Consider the following 22650-nt stretch of genomic DNA (forward strand, 5'->3'; position numbering starts at 1 on the left):
AAATCAGACAGAATCAGCTAAAGAGGAACTTTTCAGTCAGATAGAAGAACTGATTTACAGACGACAGATCTGGAAAATCTGATTTACACTGAACTGACCAAGATCATTTTCACTTGTTCCATCTGCAGATTTTTTTTTTTGCTTAATTCAAGATTTTTTTCACTTAATTCAAGGTTTTTGTGCTTAATTCGAGATTTTGTTTTTGCTTACTTTGAGATTTTTTTTTTTTTTGCTTAATTTGAGATTTTTTTTTTTTTTTTGCTTAATCCAAGATTTTTTTGCTTAATTCAAGATTTTTTTTTTTTGCTTAGTTTGAGATTTTTTGCTTAATTCAAGATTTTTTGCTTAATTCAAGATTTTCTTTACATTTTTTTTTTGGCTTAATTCAAGTTTTTGTTTTTTTTTTTTTCACTTAATACAAGCAAAAAAATCTGCCAATGGAACAAATGAAACTTATTTTGGTAAGATTTCTTGAAATAAGATTTTCAAGTTTTAAGTTCTTATATCTCACTGAAAAGTTCCTCTTTAGGTGATTGTGTCTTATTTTAAGTGGGATGAGATATTTGGACTAGAAATGAGACAAATACACTTGGTCAGATTTAGATTTTTTCCAGTGTAAAGTTGAAACTTAAAGCATTTTATAATAAAATGTACATTATTATTATAGTGGAAGAAGTAAAATGGTGTAACATGGCAAAATTGTAAGCTGTAATAACACGAAAAACCTCCTGTTTTGTGGAAATGAATTATTATAACATGAAAATACCCTGTGATAAAGTGAAAAACGTACTGTTATAAGTAAAATACACTTCCTTAGAGTTTCAATCCATTCAACACAGTTTAATTAAATGTAAAATGCATTTCTTCAAAGCAAAATTAAAAGCACATGGAGAGATCATGGAAATAGAAAAAAAACTGTATTTCTTCAGCATCACATGCATTAATATTTTACATTATTATTGTGTATTTGTTAATGTAAAGACAGTTTGGAAGTACAGAAGAATGAATTTTCATGAAAAAAAGTAAAAACACTTAAAGAACTGCCTATGTTAGAGTGATCTACGTATTTTTAATTTATGATGAGATATTATGACATTATAGCGAAAGAAACAGAACTTTACTGTTAAAACACATTACAGCATTTTATAATAAAATGTACAATTTTACAATGTAAGAAGAAAAAATGTTGTAACATGATGACATTTTTGGCTGTAATAACATGAAAAACATCTGGTAATAATGAGGAGAGGATTTATTTTACAATGAAAATCTCTCGTAATGTGAAAATATCCTGTGATAAAAGTGAAAAACTCGTTATGAGAATAAACGTATTAATAGTATATTTATTCCTCGTGTGGTGGAAATTAATTCCCATACAGCCTCACTCCAAATAACACATAGATTTAATGTAAAATGTACATAGTAAAAGTAAAATAATGTTACAGAGATCATAGAAAAAATAATAATAAAAACACATTTGTTCAGGGTTATATTCAGTAAATAAAAAAGAATAAGCTTTAATAGAAAAACATATAACAGAAATACATTTTATGATTAAAAAGCTTAAACAGCTGATTCACATCTTTTTTCTGATGTGACATTTTATTAAAACACTTTACAAAAAGAAAAAAAAAACTTAAGTTTGAAACATAAGGTGTAATTTCCATTCTGACCAGCAGGTGGTGACATTTATCATTTGTAAAAAGTGAAAAAAATTGCTACCTGTTTGCACATTTCCCACATTTCCAGCCATAAACATATTCAGTTTGTTTTTAAAACAACGTGACACATGACTTTGTTCATTTGTATAAAATAACACATTTTCTACTAAATCTCAACTCGAAGGCTTTAAAATGTCCTCATATTTTATATTTTATTTTAAATTATTCCACTTTGTGGCGGTTGCTGGTAAATTACTTGTCATTTGATGCCATGAGGTTCTTACGGTTGTTTACAGCTGAATAAGTGACATCCTCCTCCACCAATCTGGTTTCTGCTCGTCTTGGTGGGCGGGGCTTATGTGGGTGTTTCAGGCTGGAGTAATGTAAACAAACATCCTGCAGAAATAAACACAAACACTTTTAGATCATCTTTTTTTTCACTTTTTTATGATCATTCCTTTTTGTTTTTATAACAGATCATTCCTGTTCTTGTTCAGTACATTCATACAGACACATTTTCAATTTTTATTCCAGATTTGACATGTTATTAATGTAAAAATGGTAAACTACGTGACCAAACAACACAAAACATCATCAACAGTGAGAAAGGAAGTAGAAAAGACAGACGACAGCTGTCCACACCAGTCACCTCCATTCTGTTCTAATGAAACCAAAGGGCAGGTGCAGGTGAAACCGACACTTTCAGGCTGCTTTTCTAAAAGTACAGTCATCATTTACAGACTGGTTTGAATGTGTCATGTGACCGACCTCTGCCGCCCTCAGACCGGCGTCGCCTCTCTTGGTTTTACAGCAGCAAGCACCACATTTACCTGAAAAACAAAAATAAAAGCACATTTCATGTATTATTTATGTTTGAAAAACACTGTAGAAAAACCTTTAGGAGTAACTTTACATTCACTCACACTGAAGGAGACTTTTTACCTCCAAGTTCTTTTGATTTTACAGATAAAACATCACTTCTGAACGGAGAATTTTCACAGTATTTCTCCTTCTGTCAGTACTGTTTCTTTTTTTTTTTTTTGCAATATTTTCCTTCTGTCAGTACTGGTTTTTTGCAGTACTTTTCTTGTTTTTTTGCAGTATTTTTCTTGCTTTCAGTACTCTTTTTTTTTGCAGTACTTTTCCTGCTGTCAGTACTGTTTTTTTGTTTGTTTTTTCCCAGTATTTTCCTGGTGTCAGTACTGTTTTTTTTTTGTTTTTTTGTTTTTTTTTGCAATATTTTCCTTCTGTCAGTACTGTTTTTTGCAGTATTTTTCTTGTTTTCAGTACTTTTTTTTTTTTTTTTTTTGCAGTATTTTTTTTGTTTTCAGTACTTTTTTTTTTTTTTTTTTTGCAGTATTTTTCTTGTTTTCAGTGCTGTTTTGTTTTTTTTTTTTGCAGTATTTTTCTTGTTTTCAGTACTTTTTTTTTTTTTTTTTTGCAGTATTTTTCTTGTTTTCAGTGCTGTTTTTTGCAGTACTTTTCCTGCTGTCAGTACTGTTTTTTTGTTTGTTTTTCCTCCAGTATTTTCCTGGTGTCAGTACTGGTTTTTTTTTGTTTTGTTTATTTATTTTTTTTTTTGCAATATTTTCCTTCTATCAGTACTGTTTTTTGCAGTATTTTTCTTGTTTTCAGTACTTTTTTTTTTTTTTTTTGCAGTATTTTTCTTGTTTTCAGTACTTTTTTTTTTTTGCAGTATTTTTCTTGTTTTCAGTGCTGTTTTTTTTTTTTTTTTTTTGCAGTATTTTTCTTGTTTTCAGTACTTTTTTTTTTGCAGTATTTTTCTTGTTTTCAGTGCTGTTTTTTGCAGTACTTTTCCTGCTGTCAGTACTGTTTTTTTGTTTGTTTTTCCTCCAGTATTTTCCTGCTGTCAGTACTGGGTTTTTTTGTTGTTTTTTTTTTGGGGGGGGGGGGTGTTTTTTTTTTTTTTTTGCAGTACTTTTCCTGTTTTTTGCTGTTTTCCTGCTGTTAGTACTGTTTTTTTGTTTGTTTGTTTGTTTTTGCAGTAGTTTCCTGGTGTCAGTACTGGTTTTTTTGTTTTGTTTTTTTGCAGTATTTTTCTTGTGGTCTGTACTGTTTTTGCAGTATTTTTGCAGTACTTTTCCTTCTGTCAGTACTGTATTTTTGTTTTTTTTCCCAGTATTTTCCTGCTGTCAGTACTGTTTTTTTCCTCCAGTATTTTTCTTGTGGTCTGTACTGTTTTTGCAGTATTTTTGCAGTACTTTTCCTGCTGTCAGTACTGTTTTTTTTTTTTTTTTCAGTACTTTTCCTGTTTTTTGCTGTTTTCCTGCTGTTAGTACTGTTTTTTTGTTGTTTGTTTGTTTTTGCAGTATTTTCCTGGTGTCAGTACTGTTGTTTTTTTTTGTAATATTTTCCTTCTGTCAGTACTGTTTTTTGCAGTATTTTTCTTGTTTTCAGTACTTTTTTTTTTTTTTGCAGTATTTTTCTTGTTTTCAGTACTTTTTTTTTTTTTTTTGCAGTATTTTTCTTGTTTTCAGTGCTGTTTTTTGCAGTACTTTTCCTGCTGTCAGTACTGTTTTTTTGTTTGTTTTTCCTCCAGTATTTTCCTGCTGTCAGTACTGGGTTTTTTTTTTTTTTTTTTGGGGGGGGGGGGGGGTTTGCAGTACTTTTCCTGTTTTTTGCTGTTTTCCTGCTGTTAGTACTGTTTGTTTGTTTGTTTGTTTGTTTTTGCAGTAGTTTCCTGGTGTCAGTACTGGTTTTTTTGTTTTGTTTTTTTGCAGTATTTTTCTTGTGGTCTGTACTGTTTTTGCAGTATTTTTGCAGTACTTTTCCTTCTGTCAGTACTGTATTTTTGTTTTTTTTCCCAGTATTTTCCTGCTGTCAGTACTGTTTTTTTCCTCCAGTATTTTTCTTGTGGTCTGTACTGTTTTTGCAGTATTTTTGCAGTACTTTTCCTGCTGTCAGTACTGGTTTTTTGTTTTTTTCCTCCAGTATTTTCCTGCTGTCAGTACTGTTTTTTTTTTTTTTTTTTTCCAGTACTTTTCCTGTTTTTTGCTGTTTTCCTGCTGTTAGTACTGTTTTTTTTGTTTGTTTGTTTTTGCAGTAGTTTCCTGGTGTCAGCACTGTTTTTTTGTTTTTTTTTTGCAGTATTTTTCTTGTGGTCTGTACTGTTTTTGCAGTATTTTTGCAGTACTTTTCCTGCTGTCAGTACTGTTTTTTTCTCCAGTATTTTTCCTGTTGTCAGTACAGTTTTTTGCAGTATTTTTCCTGTTGTCAGTACTGTTTTTTTGCAGTATTTTTCCTGTTGTCAGTACTGTTTTTTTGCAGTATTTCTGCAGTACTTGTCCTGTTGTCAGTACTGTTTTTTTCTCCAGTATTTTTCCTGTTGTCAGTACTGTTTTTGCAGTATTTTTGCAGTATTTTTCCTGTTGTCAGTACTGTATTTTGCAGTATTTTTCCTGTTGTCAGTACTGTATTTTGCAGTATTTTTCCTGTTGTCAGTACTGTTTTTTTGCAGTATTTCTGCAGTACTTGTCCTGTTGTCAGTACTGTTTTTTTCTCCAGTATTTTTCCTGTTGTCAGTACTGTTTTTGCAGTATTTTTGCAGTATTTTTGCTGTTGTCAGTACAGTTTTTTGCAGTATTTTTCCTTCTGTCAGTACAGTTTTTTGCAGTATTTTTGCAGTACTGGTCCTGCTGTCAGTACTGTTTTTTTCTCCAGTATTTTTCCTGTTGTCAGTACTGTTTTTGCAGTATTTTTGCAGTATTTTTGCTGTTGTCAGTACAGTTTTTTTGCAGTATTTTTCCTTCTGTCAGTACAGTTTTTTGCAGTATTTTTGCAGTACTGGTCCTGCTGTCAGTACAGTTTTTTGCAGTATTTTTCCTGTTGTCAGTACAGTTTTTTGCAGTATTTTTGCAGTATTTTTGCTGTTGTCAGTACAGTTTTTTTGCAGTATTTTTCCTTCTGTCAGTACAGTTTTTTGCAGTATTTTTGCAGTACTGGTCCTGCTGTCAGTACTGTTTTTTTCTCCAGTATTTTTCCTGTTGTCAGTACTGTTTTTTGCAGTATTTTTCCTGTTGTCAGTACAGTTTTTTGCAGTATTTCTGCAGTATTTTTGCTGTTGTCAGTACAGTTTTTTGCAGTATTTTTCCTTCTGTCAGTACAGTTTTTTGCAGTATTTTTGCAGTACTGGTCCTGCTGTCAGTACTGTTTTTTGCAGTATTTTTCCTGTTGTCAGTACAGTTTTTTGCAGTATTTCTGCAGTATTTTTGCTGTTGTCAGTACAGTTTTTTGCAGTATTTTTGCTGTTGTCAGTACAGTTTTTTGCAGTATTTTTCCTGTTGTCAGTACAGTTTTTTGCAGTATTTTTGCAGTATTTTTCCTGTTGTCAGTACAGTTTTTTGCTGTATTTTTGCAGTATTTTTGCTCTTGTCAGTACAGTTTTTTGCAGTATTTTTGCTGTTGTCAGTACTGTTTTTTGCAGTATTTTTGCAGTATTTTTCCTGTTGTCAGTACTGTTTTTTGCAGTATTTTTGCAGTATTTTTCCTGTTGTCAGTACAGTTTTTTGCAGTATTTCTGCAGTACTTTTCCTGTTGTCAGTACTGTTTTTGCAGTATTTTTGCAGTATTTTTCCTGTTGTCAGTACAGTTTTTTTGCAGTATTTTTGCAGTATTTTTCCTGTTGTCAGTACAGTTTTTTGCAGTATTTCTGCAGTACTTTTCCTGTTGTCAGTACTGTTTTTGCAGTATTTTTGCAGTATTTTTCCTGTTGTCAGTACAGTTTTTTGCAGTATTTCTGCAGTATTTTTCCTGTTGTCAGTACTGTTTTTGCAGTACTTGTGCTGCTGTGACTCATCAGGTCTGTAGAAGTGAAAGTAAAAGCAGCTCTGCTTTGTGTTTTTTTTCTTCTCCAACTGAAACTCTTCTTCATTTTCTCTTCAGACTCCGGACAGTTCGGTTCCCGTCTCCGTCTGTCTGAGCCGGTCCCCTGGTCCCGGTCCCCTGGTCCCGGTCCCCTGGTCCCGGTCCCCTGGTCCCGGTCCCCTGGTCCCGGCCCCCCCTCCACCCCCACCACCATGCCGGACCCCCGGCTGTGCCTGGAGGCCCTGTCCGCCCTCCTGAGCCCCTGCTCGGTTGAGTCCACCCCGGGTTCGTCCCAGCTCAGTCCGCAGGACCTGGTCAACATCGTGGCCCTGAAGGAGTTCCTGAAGCAGCAGGGCTTCCTGGAGCTGGACTACCCCAGCCTGGGCACCATGTCCCTGCAGGACCCGGACCCGGACCCGGACCAGGACCTGTACGGACCCCCCCCGGCCCTGACAGAAGGGGCCCCGCCCGGACCGAGGACCACCGTCAAGATCAACCCCCAGGACTTTTTCCACCCGAGCTTCGACTACGACTTCACCCACATCAAGGTGAACCAAGCACTTTATTTCGTAGTATTAATCTGGAACAAGAAGTTTATGCATTTATTCAAACTTTATTAAAAACGGATGGAAACCAGGAAATGGTGCGTTCACAGACAGTCGGACATCAGGACACCGGCTCAGTTATAATACTGTGGCGGAAAAAAAATTCTTAGACCACCCCTTGTTTCCTTCAGTTTCTTGTTCATTTTAATGCCTGATACAACTAAAGTGACATTTATTTAGACTAATATAAAGATAACAAAAAATAGCTTATAGTACTTTAAGGAAATCAGGAAATGGTGCGTTCAGAGACAGTCGGACATCAGGACACCGACACCGGCTCAATAATAATAATACAGTCGCGGAAAAAAAAACTTATAGACCACAACTACAACAGCTCATAGTAGTTTAGTTTCACAGCTGATATCTATCCTTTTAACATGTTTTCTTGATAAAAACCAAAATCCCTTCAGTTCTTCCATCAGTATCTGTGTCGCTGTACTGACACAAACTGTGCTTTTATTCATTCCATGTTTTCTTTTCTGTCTGTTTTAGTCACATGACACACACACAGGAGTTAGGACTGGATTACAGAACCAGTGTTTAGGGCCGTCTGCTATGATGGATTGTATAACCATTGTTTTTGATGACTAATCATTTTTTCCACTATTGTATGTGTAATTATGTTTACCTGCATTTATCCAGCACTGTGTATATGGTTATATTTTATATTTCTGTTTTGTACATTTGTTCATGTAAAATCAATCTGATAGCAGAAATTGTTCAGATTTAATTTAAAAGCACAAAGTAGTAGTGTATTTAAACTACAGAAAGTAAAAATAAATAAATAATAGTAACAAACACTTGAAGGGTGCGTCTGAAATAGATGCGATACATATAAGTACAACATGATTATTCTTATGTTATTAATAAAAACTCTGGATAGAAGTCAGTGACTAAATAAAATAAATGGCAGTAAATGACTTTGTGCTGCGTTCAAGACCCTCAGCAAAAATGATGTCAGCAGAGAAATACTTAATAATCTGTATTTATATTTACATACATAAATATTACATTTATATTTACATTTATCCAGCACTGCACTATTAGAGTTGACATTCCTGTGTTGTAAATACGTTCATATAAAATCACATTGAAAGCAGAAGTTTAGCGGCATATTTAATCTACAAAAAGAAAAAAAATGCGTGCGCACACACACACACACACAAATATATATATATATATATATATATATATATATATATATATATAAAAGCACAATTACTGTGTATATTATTATTATTATTATTATATTAATAAAACTCTGGACAGAAGTCAGTGAGTAAATAAAATAAATGTCAGTAAACGACTTTGTGCTGCCTTCAAACACAGTCAGACATTTGAGTGTTGATCCCAGTTTCCGGTCATGTGATGCGTTGTGTTCAAAAGATAATCAGAAACATATCATTACAGTCAATTAAAGATTACAAATCCTTACTGTAGAAAATATTTTAAAAAAATACTATATTTCTTATCCTGTAACACTATTTCTATTGTGGAATTATACTTTCTAGTCCTACTTGAGTTCATATTACAATCAAATTAGCTAAATGAACACGTGTAGAATGGAATCATAATAAACAGTTCAGAAATTTAAAAAAAAAAAAAATGCAGTAATGTGGGTCAGGACTGCATTAATATTACGAACACTCATATTTCTTATACCTATCTGTGTATTTGTTCATGTAAAGTCAATGTCACTCAGTTTTACTGTAAAAGAAAAACATGGTTGCACATTTTGTCCTTTAAAAGCTTGGAGTTAAAGACACATTTACATATTTTTGCGGTGTATAATAAATAAATGAGAAGAAAAGAGGTTTTAAATGAAAATATGGGGTGTAGTTTACTTTGTGACCAGCAGGGGGTGACATTTCTCTGCTCTAAAATATTCATAAAAATAATGTGGTCACTTCTCCACACATGTAACTTCTCTGTTTGTTTGTTTCTTCTGTCAGGATGGCAACAGGACGTTCGTACGCGGTGACGAGCGGTACGTCCGTCCCTGCGGTTGGAATCGCATCGCCCTGTTCGTCACGCGTAAGTACGATGACGGCAACGACTCGTGGCTCGGGACGGGGAAGGACGCCTGGCCCGTGTCCTACCAAGGACACAACATGGACGGATCCCTGGGCATCATCCTGACCCACAGCAAAGACACCGACGACGAGCCGGGCTTCCTGGACGCCGCCGCCGCCTCGCTGGTGTCCGACCAGACCAAAGGCCGCGGCGTCTACTCCACTCCGGACATCAAGATGGCCGAGAAGTACTGCAAGACGTTCAAGTCCAAGGTGGACGGGAAGACCTACAAAGTGGTCCTGCAGAACCGGATCAACCCCCAGAAGAGGAGGAAGTGCCAGAGGGACAACATGTGGTTGGTGTACGTCCCTGAAGGCCTCACGGAGATCGAGACCAGGGCGCTCATCCAGGAGTCCATCCGACCCTATGGCGTGCTGATCAAAGAGGTCTGACCGAGCTCACCAGAGGGTCCTCGAACGCAGCAGCAGAGTCACGATAAATCAGTTTTAAAAATGGATAAAAGGCGTTTAAATCAAGGGAAATAAAAGGATTCATATTTACTGTCATTCTATTTACAGATGCAGGGTTAAAGTCTAGTAGTAAAAGACAGATTCAGGGGTTTAGATCGAACTGAGAACCTGGTTTCAGATAAATGTACAAGGACACGGGAATTTTTACCGATTTTTACCAATTTGTAGGATTTTAGCTTTTAAGAGCGAAAAGTTAAAGGTTTTCTTACTTTATTATCCCTGTTGGAAAACTGTATGTTACCCTTTCATTAGCATTAGCATTAGCATTAGCACACATTAGTGTTAGTGAGCTGCTGTTGAAGGCGTTCAGGGACCAGCTCCAGCTCTCTGTCAGTCATTAGGAGCAGAAGTATCACATGCAGCATGATTTACAGATGATGGTTTACCCACAGCCTGTGTTCACCTCTGACAGGACCGACAGTTTGAACGGCTAAGAACCGAAAACTGGAGCTAGAAGAAGAGAGTTTAGGAAGACAATATGAGAAGAGAACCGCTACAGAACAGGTTCTGGTTCTGAGATAAAGACATGAGGTGATGTTTCCAGATGTTCAGGTCTGGGAAAATGAGTAAACATATGAAATACAGTAAATATATGAAGTTCTCAGGCTGTTTTTAGCTGATACCAGGGACGCCAAGACATTTATCTGAAAAGTGATGATTGTTTGGATCTGAGTCTTTGAGTTTGGGTCTAGAACACAGGTGTCAAACATGCGGCCCAGGGGCCAAATCCAGCCCACCAAAGGGTTCAGTCCGGCCCCCTGTGATGAATTTGTGAAATGCAAAAAATACACTAAGATATGAACAATCCTTTTAGTTCAGGTTCCACATTCAGACCAGTTCAACCTCCAGTGGGTCAGACCAGTCAAATACGATCATAATAACACAGAAATAATGACAACTCCAAATGTGTCTCTGTGTAAATGTAAATATTTTCATGTATTTACACTAAAACAAAGTATAATTTTGCAAAAACTGTGAATAACCTGAAATGTCTTTGGAGAAGTTAAGTACGATTTTAACAATATTCCACCTGTTATTAAATGTTTTGTGTGTTTGTAGATCCACTGTGATCTGTAAGTTCTAATGTACATGTGGAAATGATAAACTGAGGCAGAATAGTGTTAAAATTACACTTATTTTTTCAGTTTATTCATGTTATTCACATCTTTTGAAAGGATAGTTTGTAGACATAAACCTTTTCATAGTATAAATGAACTTTTTTTGCCCTAAAACACAGAGAAAAGTTTGGAGTTGACATTATTTATATATTATTCTGTTCTTATTTTCCTGGTTCGGCCCACTGCAGATCAGATTTAGCTGAATGTGGAACTGAACTAACAGGAGTTTGACACCTGTGGTCTAGAGTCACTTAAATCTGTGAGTTTATCTGTGTTTTTTTTAACCTTTCATCATCTTACTGAAAGCGATGACTGTGAAAACTGAGATAAAGTCTGAAGTCAGTGAAAAGCTGATGCTTCACCAAAACACCTCATTGTTCCTTCATCCTCAGCTGTCTTTCACTTCAAACAAGCAGAATCAGTTCATTTGTTGCTGATTTGTGACTTTAAACCACAATCTGTAAAGCAGAACCATGGTGCGTTCAATGACACTGGGACTTTTCAAGCAGATGGGGCATCATGGGAAACAAATCACTTTGGATTTTTACTGTTTTACTTTAGTTCGACTATTTTTTCTCTCGAATTCTGATCAGATTTTATCTGTGTGATGATTTTAAAAGCTGTTACTATCTTTGTAGTTCATTGATTCAGAAAAACTACAACTCCCATGTACTGGAAATAATTTCACTGTTTCTTTCTGTGTGACCATTAAATAAATAAATAAACAAACAAAGGGAAACAGCTTATTTGAATGTTTTTTGTCATAGTCTAGTATCAAACAAATATAGAAAACTTAAATTCCAGATGTGTTACTGTAAACGTAGATGAAAATGAAAAATATACACTATGAGTTACAATTAAAAACACCACAGCCATGATTTTCACTTTCATTTCATGGTTTTCTGATCCTAAATCTGATTTTCATTCATTTTAATTCACAGGATTTGAGCCAGTTTGATATAATAAAACAGAATTAGTTCAGTTTTGATGCCTAAAATGGATTATTTTTGCTGTGAATGAATATTTTCTGTGTATTTTTACCATCACTTAAGTGTAAAATCAGGCTGCTTTTGATTCCTACTCATAAGAATGGCAGATGAATAAATTAATTAGATTAATTTCCTCATCAGAAATAACAGATTAAATCCTCTTAATAAAGGATAAGATCTTCTTTTTATTGAACATATTTACAATCAGGAATAAAGTGTCTTATTGATCATATTCTTAGATGTGAAAAAGGATAAATTAAAGCTAAATTATTGTGTTCATTAGTAAAAAATAATGAGCCCCACTGTTAAAATACAATATTCACAAATTGCAGTGTGTATTTTATGTTTATGTTTATGTTTACACATTTGGCAGACGCTTTTTTCCAAAGCGACTTACAGGGGAAAACCAATTAAATCACTCAATCAATCAAATTTTATTTATATAGCGCCAGATCACAAGAAAGTTATCTCTTGACATTTTATATATAGAGTTGGTCAAAACCAGACTCTAAGCCAATTTACAGAAACCCAACAGAATCCTCCTGGAGCAAACACTTGTGACTGGTGACAGTGGCGAGGAAAAACTTCCCTTTAACAGCAGAAACCTGGAGCAGACCCAGACTCCTGGAGGATGGACGTCTGCCTTGACCAGTTGGGGTTAAAGAGAGAGAGTAGAGAAGGGGAAAAAGAGAGAGCGATAGAGATAGGGACTGGGGGAGAGGGGGAGAAGGGGGGAGTAGGGGGAGACACATGGAGGCGGTTGAGGATAAGTGAGTGGTGATGATGAGGGCAGGGAAGAGGCCGGACCACCGCAGCAGGTCCAGAGATAATCGTGAAAGAATCTGTGGCTGTCCTGGGAAAAACCTTATTAGAATATTTAAAATGGAATGTTTGAAAGTGCTAGGACAGGAGGTGCTCTCGGAAGAGCTGGGTCTTCAGGAGCTTCTTGAAGATAGGCAGGGATGACTCTGTTCTTGTAGCACTTGGTAGAGCGTTCCACCAACGTGGAACGACCCATGAAAAGAGCCTGGATTGTCTTGTACAAGGTCTGGGGACCACCAGACTACGTTCCCCAGACGAGCGGAGTGGTCGTGGGGCGACATAAGCTTTTATTAGTGCGCCTAAGTAGACAGGAGCAGACCCACGGAGAATTTTGTAGGCTAGGATTAAAGATTTGAATTTGATGCGGGCAGCTATGGGTAGCCAGTGTAACTCAATGAGTAAGGGGGTGACATGTGCCCTTTTAGGGTGAGTAAGGGGGTGACATGTGCCCTTTTAGGCTGATTGAAGACCAGATGCGCTGCTGCATTCTGGACCATCTGTAGTGGTTTGACAACACAAGCTGGGAGGCCCGTTAGAAGAGCATTGCAGTAGTCAAGACGGGAGATAACCATAGTCTGCACCAGGAGCTGGGTGGCCTGTTCGGTTAGGTATGGCCTGATCTTTCTTAGGTTGAACAGAGTGAAACGGCATGATCGGGTGACAGAGGCAACGTGATCCGTGAAGGTCAACTGATTATCAATCATGACTCCCAAGTTACGTACTACACTGGTAGGAGCCAGAGGTATGGAGTCAATAGTGATGGAGATGTCCAGCTGTATGGTTGGCTTAGCTGGGAAGAGCAGCAGTTCAGTTTTGGACAGGTTCAGCTGAAGGTGATGGGCTTTCATCCATGCAGATATGTCAGAGAGACAATCTGAGATCCGCACTGAGACTGTGGAGTCATCAGGTGGGAATGACAGATAGAGCTGGGTATCATCAGCATAGCAATGATATGAGAAGCCGTGTGAGTGGATGATCTGACCGAGTGAGGTGGTGTATATGGCAAAAAGGAGGGGGCCCAACACAGAGCCTTGGGGGACCCCCGTGGTGAGGCGGTGAACTGCTGATGTGTGCCCTAGCCAGGACACACTGAAGGACCGACCATTTTCACCACTAGGGGTCAGTAAACCCAGCCTGTTGATGAAGTAGAGGACACTTTTTTTTTTTTTTTTGCCTCACCGACACGGGAATTTATTCTGTATAAAACACATGAACATCCGTCCACCAGCTTCTCATGGCCAGTTTCCAACAGGCACACTTTTAAACACAGAGGCATAACAAACTGAGAGAACAACCGCTACCTTAGCTACATTCGCTTAGCTTCAGCTCAGGAACTCGGCATATTCCAAAAAGTGTTATACAGTTTTTCTGAATAAATTAATAATCACTGCGCTAATTAACCTGCTGATAACATGAGCTAACTGTACCAACTGAAATATGTAGCTCTGTGAGATTTTTTTTTTTTTCTACCACATTTTGATACTCTATATTCGGGAACACTCTTTTTTTTTTTTTTTTTAATTGAACTTGTGAAAAAATACAAACTCTCAATGAGGATAATAACATAATAATACAAATGAACATAAATAAAATAGAGTAGAAAAATCATGGGGATATGTAGGGCAAGAGCAAAAATACATTCAAATACAATCCAGTGTAAATAATCAGGCATTTTAAATTAAAGAAAAGGAAATGAAACACAGAGGACTTTTTAAATTCAAATAATAAGTAACGAGCAATGTTCTGGCTTATTTTCATTGCAATTTTGTTTTTTTTCTAATTTTCTTAAGGACAAGACAAACATTTTAAATTCGTTTGTAAATCCAGAAAAGCAGGGTTTGTTATTTCTCCATTTTGCACAGTGGAGATGATTTTTACCCAATAATAAAATGATATTAATGATATCTGAAACAGAGGAGGCCAAATTATACATACAAAAAATAATATGGAAGACAAAACATGGAAGAGGACACACACCTGAGCACAGGAAGAGGCCGACGACGAAGAGGCAGCAGAAGAGCAGCAGAGGGGGAAGAAGACACACCCCCAGAGTCCAACATGGCTGATGGGCTCCGCCTCTGGCCGACGCCCCCTCTAGGCCTGGAGGCAAAAACGCAACCACGTCAGGGTTTATGAACGAAGGCGACAAAAACAGAGACTGAAACTGACACCAGGGCTGAACAAAAAGAACATTAGCTGAAATTTAAAACAGTTTTCAGGAGCTTTAAAAGTTCTGCAAGTGAACGAACTGTTAAAAATGAATAAAATCGCAGGTAAAATCAGTCCCAGACCAAGGTTATTGTTAACGAAAACTAACAAAATGACGAAAACTAGAATTGTAAAAACATTTTTGTTAACTGAAATAAATAAAAACTATAATTAACAGAAAAAAAAAAGATAACTAACTGAAACTGTATTGTGTGTTTACAAAACTAACTAAAACGGATAAAAATTACGGATAAAATTCCCTTCGTTTTCGTCTTTGTCAGTGTTGGACTGATAGAAAAACAATTTATTTCTTTCGGGCAATTTTCTCTGCTGGCACCATATGATATTTAAGGGTCCGTCACTTGTGGTTTCCAGTCGTCTTCTGGTCCCCACTCTACCTGGAAACATGCAGACTACAGCAGCAGAGTCCTGTTTGGGATTGATTTGAATACGACGACAGAGAAGAAGAGAAAAGAGACGACTAAACTAAAATTAATACTAATACTAAACTAAAACTAAGCACTTAGAAAATAACAAAAACTAATAAAAAATAGCAAACCTGCTTAAAACGAACTGAATTAGAGAAAAAAAGGTCAAAACTAAATAAAACTAAACTAGAATGAAAAATCCAAAACTATTAGAACCTTGTTCCAGACACAGATTTGGACGAATAAACGTATGCGAAAACCAACAAAAAAAAATGTGTGGAATTTCCGAATGACTGTTGCAAAACCGCTCTTTAACGGCTCTCAATGTTGTTTCCGTGGTAACAGGACCAATGGTACGGTTTACCACATCCAAGACCTGCAAAAAACTGAACAGATCACATGACCACAACTAAACAGGAAGTCCGCCATTTTGAATTTTATGCTAATTTTGCAGAGTTTACTCGCATTGCATTTGAATGAACTCCTCCCACATTTTTTAAAACTTCAATCAGGCAGATATCACTGGGGATCAACAACAATGAAAATACCACACTAAACTTAAGTGCCGTTGCCATGGTGATGCTGGGACATTTGATATTTGTTTGTTTGGTTTTTTTTAAATATCAGTGGTTCACCACGAAACAGGAAGTAGCTCCAACTCTGAGGTACTTTGTCCGATTTGCTCCGACATCTATCCTGAACATATCTGAATGTCGACATTGCAGCTGTTGTCATGGCAACACAGCGAAGATCAGCCGTTTCACCAAGAAATGGGAAGTGGTTAGAGCTCCGATAGATTTGATCCAATCTGAACCAGACTGTGCAGTTCCCCCCTGAACACAACTGTGGGTCAATACGGAGCCGGTTGCCATGGTAACAGCATGCATTTATGATTCACAATGAAACTAGAAACTCAGAAATACTTGGTCCAACCTTCCCAAAATGTTCCATGATGGAAAAAAAGATGGAAAAGTGACAGAAACTAAAATAAACCCAGTTTCCCAGAAGCACTCATAGAACATTAGACATGAGAGCAGGTTTGACGCTGATAAACCACAGATTATTTACTTTAAAGAACCTAAACACCGGATTTTCAGCCGCTCTTTGTACCGTGGAAGCTGAGGTGAATTCCTGCGCTGACCGTCACCACCCCATTGGTCCGACCGCTGCAGAAATAAAGTCCAGCGTCGTCCTCCTCCACCTTCAGGATCTCCAGACTGTTGGTTCCATTCTCCACGTGCCCCCCGCTGATGAAATGACCCTTTTCCACTGTGTGCAAATCAAGGTTATTATCGTTAATGAAAACTAACGAAATGACGAAAACTAGAATTGTAAAAACATTTTCGTTAACTGAAATAAATAAAAACTAGAATTAAAAGAAAAAAACGATAACTAACTGAAACTGTATTGAGTGTTTACAAAACTAACTAAAATGCATAAAAATATGGATAAAATTCCCTTCATTTTTGTCTTTTGTCAATGTCGGATTGATACGAAATCGATTATTTCCCTCAAGCAATTTCCTCTGCTGTCACCATATGATATTATAAGGCTCCGTCACTTGTGTTCACTTGTGGTTTCCAGTCGTCTTCTGGTCCCCACTCTACCTGGAAACATGGAGACTAAAGCAGCAGAGTCCTGTCTGGGATTTATGTGAATACAACGACAGAGAAGAAGAGAAAAGAGACGACTAAACTAAAACTAATACTAAAACTAAACTAAAACTAAGCATTTAGAAAATAACAAAAACTAATAAAAACTGGCAAACCTGCTCTAAAAACTAATTAAAATGAACTGAATTAGAGAAAAAAAAGTCCAAACTAAATAAAACTAAACTGTAATGAAAAATCCAAAACTATTAGAACCTTGGTGCAAATCCTCTGCGTCCTTTCCGAACTTTGCCGCGGTAACGGTAACCAGGGGCTGCAGCCGGTCCCCCCGCTGCAGCCGGTACCAGGTGATCTGGGCGCTGGACGTCAGGTTACAGGCCAAGGAGACGTTCTGACCCACCTGGACCACATGGGCCGGACGGAGAACAGGCGAGGCTGTGGACAGGTGAAACCCGACACCTGAGGAGAGGGGGCGGAGCATCAGAGGAGAGGGGGCGGAGCGTCAGTCTGGAGCTTTTTTGAGGATAAAAGTGGCACAAATCTGACTTTTTTTTTCCCGTATGTGACTCATGTTGAACAAACGAGTCCTTAGAGATAGATTTATAACAAGGCTCTCAAACTCATGTTCTTTCCGGTTCCACATTCAGCCCAGTTTGACCTCCAGTGGGCCGGACCAGTAAAATAATAACAGAATAACAAATACAAATAATGACAACTCCAGATTTTTGTCTAGAAAAATAAGTCCAAATTTAACAATATTCCGCCTCAGCTGATCACTTCTACATGTGCATTATGGGTCAGATCTACAAAGACACTAAACGCAGTGTTTTTCAACCTTGGGGTCAGGACCGCACGTGGGGTCGCCTGGAATTCAAATGGGGTCGCCTGAAATTTCTAGTAATTGATTAATTGATAAACTGAGTAATTAATTGATTAATAAACTTGCTAATAAAAAATAGATGGTGAGCTGAGACAGACAATCACAATCCATAAAAGACATGACAAACTGAAGCTGAAACTGAAGCACTGTGCTTCTGTTTCTCTGTCAAATGTTCATTGTGGTCAGTTTCAGATGCTGCAGCTCTTTCAGAATTCATAGTTTGAGTTCTTGTTTGTTCAGTATTAATTTGCAGCCTTGTAAATACCAAGGAAAATAAAATTCTCCTTTTGTGCAGTAATCTACACCTGGATTTTCTGCCTCCGTCCATAATAATATACATTATATAGACTAAATGTCCTCTGAAATTAACATTTATTTGCAACATAGTATAGCAAACTATTACATGATCAAACACAAATTAATTTTAGCAAAAAAAAAAAAAAAGTCTCTGTTGTGAATGTCTGGGGTCACCAGAAATTTATGATGTTAAAATGGGATCACGAGACAAAAAAGGTTGGAAACCACTGCACTAAACACTGAGGAACCGGCAGAAAATGGGTCAAATTGGGCTGAATTTTCTTTAGACATTTCAGATTGTTCATATTTGTTCAGTTTATTCACATTTTATTGTTCCAGGATAGTTTGTAAATGTAAATATTTTCATAGTTTAATGTTATTTTTTGCACTAAAACAAAGACAAAAATTTGAAGTTGTCATTATTTATAGTCATAATGTAATATTATTTCCACATCAAACCGAGAAGTAAATCTGCAGTCGTTCTTTTTTGTGAGTTCTTCTGCTGTTCTTATTTGACTGTAGATCAGATTGGTCTGGATGTGGAACCTGAACTAAAATGAGTTCCACAGCCTGGACCGTGGAATTTTTACACTTTGTAAATTCATCCCAGGGGTCGGACTGGAACCTTTGGTGGGACGCATTTGGAACCCGGGACGCATGTTTGAGACCCCTGATTTATAATGAGTTATAATGAAATGTGAAGGAAATTAAAGGAAAACATCAACAAACTGAAGCGTATTCAGATTCTACTGTTGTTTTATTAAAGGCTCATTGTTTGATTTTATTGATCTTATTAATATTCTACAAACACACCATCATGTAAACTGTTATATTTACTTTTAATATTATCCTTTGTATGTTTTATTTCTATTAAATGCTAAATAATACAGAAGAATCCTGCACTTTAAAGAAAACTCTTCTGCTTTTTATTTACTTTAATGGTCTTTTGCACTCGTATGCATGTAATTCATATATAGAGCAATTCAATATCTGTACATTTGACCTGGTTTCAATCAATAAGGAACAAAGTGACAAAAAATGTATGAAGTTGTCAAAAAAAAAAAAAAAAAAAAAAAAAAAAAAAAACTGGCAAAAAAATGACCTAAAAAAATCAAAAACATGAACAAAAATAAACATCAAGGGAAGAAAATAATCAACAAAATGACTAAATAATAAACATAACATATAAATAAGTAATATAAAGGAAAAAGACTGAATTTCTTCCAACATTGATTTTTAAAAAAAAAATCCGTTACGATGCTTACGTCAACTGGAAACTTTGACCACACTAATGACCTACCACCTATAAAAATAGGTGTAGGTTCAGTGTAGTCACATCAAGCTATAAATAGATTTCCCATAATGCCCCTGCTGTGCATATAGTCACGACCACAACATTATTAACTTTTCTGCTGTTTCTGAACATGAGTCAAAGGAAAAACACAAGAAATGTGTGATTCATTCATTTAAAATAGAAAGAAAGTGATTTTAAATTAATGGTAGAAAAATCTAACCTGTTGATTTTTAAAATTATTATTTTACTTTATTTTCTGACTTTTGTTTATTTGACATTATCTCTGTTCAGTTATTCTTGCACATAATTGTTTTTAGAAAGGGTTTTATGCTGTTTTCAGCTGTGTCGAGTGGTTTAGACATGCACCTGAAGATAAAACATAGTATTATTATTATTATTATTACTACTACTACTATCTACTCTACAATATACGTATATATGTATATAAGATAAGATATACTTTATTGATCCCCTAAGGAGGAAATTCAAATATGTACAGCAGCATAAGACAGTACGCATCAATACAACAGAAAAACAAAGAGATAAACAATATAAACACTATAAATAAATTTGTTAAAGTGGCTAAAGTGACAAAAAATAGCAATAATAATAATGATATATCAATACAAACACAAATTTTCTTTCTTGCACTATAATATTGTTCATTTGTTTGATTTCTTGTTCATTTACATTATTTATTTATATTTTATGTTGATTATTTAGTCATTTTGTTGATTATTTTCTTTGATTTCTGTTCATGTTCTTGTTTATTTTAGATTATTTTAGTTCATTTTTACTCAGTTTGTTGACAACTTTGTTAATTTTTTGTTACTTTGCTCCTTATTAATTTAACTCATACGTACAAACAATACGTGCAGATATGGAGCTTTTCTATATATGAATTAAAAGCATACAACTGCAAATGACCATTAAAGTAATGAAAAAGCAGAACAGTTTAGACATGCACCTGAAGATACAATGCATAATAATGATAATAATAATAATAATAATAATAATAATAATGATAATAATAATAATAATAATAATAATAATAATAATAATAATAATAATAATAATAATAACAACAACAATAAAAGTGCATCTCAGGTGATGTTGAAGAGCTGTTAAGACTGAAATTATACAGAGAATTAATTTTTAAAATCTTTAGTCAATGATTCAATCCAAAGCTTTAAGTTCAGTTCTGGTTCATTTTTATGAACTTTGAGATAAAAAAGAAAAAAACAAAAACAGAGCAAAACTATAAAATACAGAAAATCTGGACTCTTTTGTAGGATCTAAAAGTACACAAAGATTACACAGTAATATTACTTTAGTTATTACATCACATGACTAATGCACACCAGTACCAACACTCCTCCAGACCTCCTTAAGCCTTTAATTCCACCTTAAATCCACCTCCTGCAGTGACGCCCTTAAATCCACCAGAGCCATGAAAACAACATGAGACTCACAAAGACCAGTGAGGATCCAGATCCAGGTGAGACCGGCCATGGTCACTCTGAGGTCCAGGTCCAGTTGAGGTCCAGGTCCAGGTCCAGCTGAGGTCCAGTTGAGGTCCAGGTCCAGGTCCAGCTGAGGTCCAGTTGAGGTCCAGGTCCAGGAGCCTCCTGTTGCTCCAGCAGTGAAAGCACAAAGAGTTGAACATGAGGAAGTGACTGGAAATGAAACAGAGCCCACAGAGTCTAAGGGGCTGGTTTAGGACAAAAACACCACAGTCAACAGTTTCCAGTCTTGTGGTTTTTGAAGTAAACCCACATGGCCGTGGTGATGCTGCCTTTAGGTTTCATTTCTGCAGGAAAAAGTCAAGCTCACAAAAACAAACAGAACAGGAAACTGTCAAAATAAAAGCACAAAATATCCCACTGTGGTTTGGATGAGAAATGACACCAGTGAGTGGGTGATCTACTGGAAGGAGGTTCTAGTCCATGAATCTGGATCATAATGAAGATTTTAGGAACTTAAAACAAACAAACAAACAAACAAACAAACAAACAAACAAACAAATAAAAGAACTTTAAAACATGGGCAGTACAGAAGAGGATTTGGGCCACTGGAAAAAAATTAAATTAAGATCCAATATATTTTTATTTGTATTATTGTTATTGTTATAATAATAATAATAATAATAATAATAATAATAATAATAATAATAATAATAATAATAATTATTATTATTATTATTATTATGAGGAAAAAAGTCAGAATTCTGAGATTAAAGATAGAATTCTGAGGGGGAAAAAAAGGTCAGAATTTAAGAGACAGATTAAAGTCAGAATTCAGATTTTTTTTCTCAGAACAATAATTAAAAAAAAAAAAATACAGATTCTGTATAATCCAGTTGATTGTGTTATTTTAACAGACAAAGTTTTGTGGTTTTCAAGTCATCGAAAGCATAAAATCATGCTTAAAATGCAGGAAATGACACATATCCTCCTTCAGGTCTGAAATGAAACTCAGGTTCAGGATGTAAAATCACAGAACACACATCCACTTACAGCCAAAAAGAAAAGAGAAGAAGGAGAAAGACAAAAATTCCCAAAATGGTAACATAAAAAGACTAGTAACCCTCTGGATTTCTGGGATTTTAAAGTCAGAATTCTAAGATTAAAGTCAGAATTCAGACTTTTTTTTCTCAGAACAATAATAAAAAAATACAGATTCTGTATAATCCAGTTAATTGTGTTACTTTAACAGACTTCAGGTTTTGTGGTTTTCAAGTCCTAAAAAGCACAAAATCCTGCTTAAAATGCAGGAAATGAAGCATCTCCTCCTTCAGATCTGAAATGAAACCCACGTCTGGGTCTGATGACACATGTATTAGTCATGTTCATTCCTTACAAATGCAGTCAGTCTATTCAAAGAGCCAGTGGCATTGATCCGATTCCCGTCCAGTTCAGAGTCAGTTTAAACCAGTTCCACTCAGTTCCACTGAAGTGCATGGACACTGAGCGTCTGCGGACAAATGCACTGAGCAGAGATGGAGGAGAAAACAGAGGAGAAGTGAACAACATCCAGTCTGTGATCTGGGATCAAACTGATTCTGAACCAACTGGTCTGAGAGATGAACGTGTTCCAACACATTTGGAGTCAATGAAATGAAAACAACTGAACAGATTTGAGCATTTAACTGGAGTCATTTTAGGAGAAGAGGAGCTTCTACTGCAGTCTGAGAAAACACCTCTGATCTGGAAGAACGACCCAGAGTAAAACTAACTGCTGTTTTCAGCTGTTTGTCATTTTATGGGTTCAGATTCAGGTTCAGTCCAAACCAACGTCATCAAACATCAAACAAATGACACTTTTTGCTCTTTTTTGTGGCAACGCAAAGGAAACAATATCACTTTTTTTTT

The 22650-nt window shown here is 35.9% G+C and overlaps 1 protein-coding gene across 1 annotated transcript; it reads left to right on the top strand.

The window, feature by feature from the left end:
* The first annotated feature begins 6570 nt into the window (after positions 1–6570).
* LOC115427903 (uncharacterized) lies at positions 6571–10445 on the top strand. The gene is made up of 2 exons (XM_030146643.1): positions 6571–7033; positions 9043–10445. Exons 1-2 carry the CDS (start codon positions 6698–6700, stop codon positions 9553–9555), a joined length of 849 nt encoding a protein of 282 aa, XP_030002503.1. The 5' UTR covers positions 6571–6697; the 3' UTR covers positions 9556–10445.
* Positions 10446–22650: the final 12205 nt, after the last annotated feature.

Source organism: Sphaeramia orbicularis, chromosome 11 (assembly GCF_902148855.1).
Source record: "Sphaeramia orbicularis chromosome 11, fSphaOr1.1, whole genome shotgun sequence".
Classification (NCBI taxonomy): domain Eukaryota; kingdom Metazoa; phylum Chordata; class Actinopteri; order Kurtiformes; family Apogonidae; genus Sphaeramia; species Sphaeramia orbicularis.